This window comes from Sinocyclocheilus rhinocerous, unplaced genomic scaffold (assembly GCF_001515625.1).
Source record: "Sinocyclocheilus rhinocerous isolate Xijiao unplaced genomic scaffold, SAMN03320098_v1.1 C36047936, whole genome shotgun sequence".
NCBI lineage: Eukaryota > Metazoa > Chordata > Actinopteri > Cypriniformes > Cyprinidae > Sinocyclocheilus > Sinocyclocheilus rhinocerous.
Genome location: NW_015771589.1, coordinates 1 through 785, shown reverse-complemented (window position 1 = coordinate 785; position 785 = coordinate 1). Strand labels below are relative to the sequence as shown.

The 785-nt window shown below is 41.1% G+C and overlaps 1 protein-coding gene across 1 annotated transcript; it reads right to left on the bottom strand.

The window, feature by feature from the left end:
- Window positions 1–16: 16 nt before the first annotated feature.
- LOC107735422 (uncharacterized) lies at window positions 17–660 on the bottom strand (the record flags this gene model as incomplete). The annotated part of the gene is made up of 1 exon (XM_016547110.1): window positions 17–660. A coding segment is annotated over one exon (644 nt), but the record flags the coding sequence as incomplete, so codon positions are not given.
- Between the last annotated feature and the right edge of the window lie 125 nt (window positions 661–785).

Below are 785 nucleotides of genomic sequence, written 5' to 3'. Positions count from 1 at the left end.
GACGTTGGGGGTTGACCGCAACGTTAGCTATACCGAGATGACCGTTGCCGCTAATAGTGTCGTTTCTGACTGATCTTGAGTCTGTGTTTTGATGAGCAGTGTTGTAGTTGACATGAGCTACGCCTGATTCAGGACAAGTGGTCTTTAACACATTTTGGCTTATTTTACTGACGGATACTTGCAAGGTTTTAGGCTTTAGCTTCGTACATTTAGCTGATTCTAGATCAGTGCAATTCGATACACTGAACACTTTAGGATCAGACTTGTGGTTAATATCAGTAGTAGCTGGTAACTGAGCAACGCAATGAGGTAATGGACTGTAGACGGATATGTTAGCATTGGTAGACTGTGAATCAAGATTTTCAAAAGGCTCTGTTTTTACACCACAAGGAAATTCGTTTAAAGTGAATGCTTCAAAGTCCTTATCTGTGTGAGCCAGTGTGTTTGGTAACTGGGGACAAGGTATATCGATGTCTGATTCAGTCACCAGAAGAGCATGGTTGGAGAACTCTTCTACTTTCGTGCTGGTGAGCTGTTCATTTTGTACCTGGTTCTGATCCTGATAGATCTCTGTAGGCATTGTTTCAGTTTCAATGCTAGAAGTCCATTTTAGATGTGGTGGTGGTGATGATGATGGCGCAGGGTTCGAAATGACTGGATCTGAAAAAGGAGAAAGGTGTGATGAGATCGGGTGAAAAAAAAAAAGTAACTCTAACTCCTACTTAAGACTGGAATATGTATTCTAAAATCGGCTGAAAATATCAAACATGTTTGATATCCTCCAA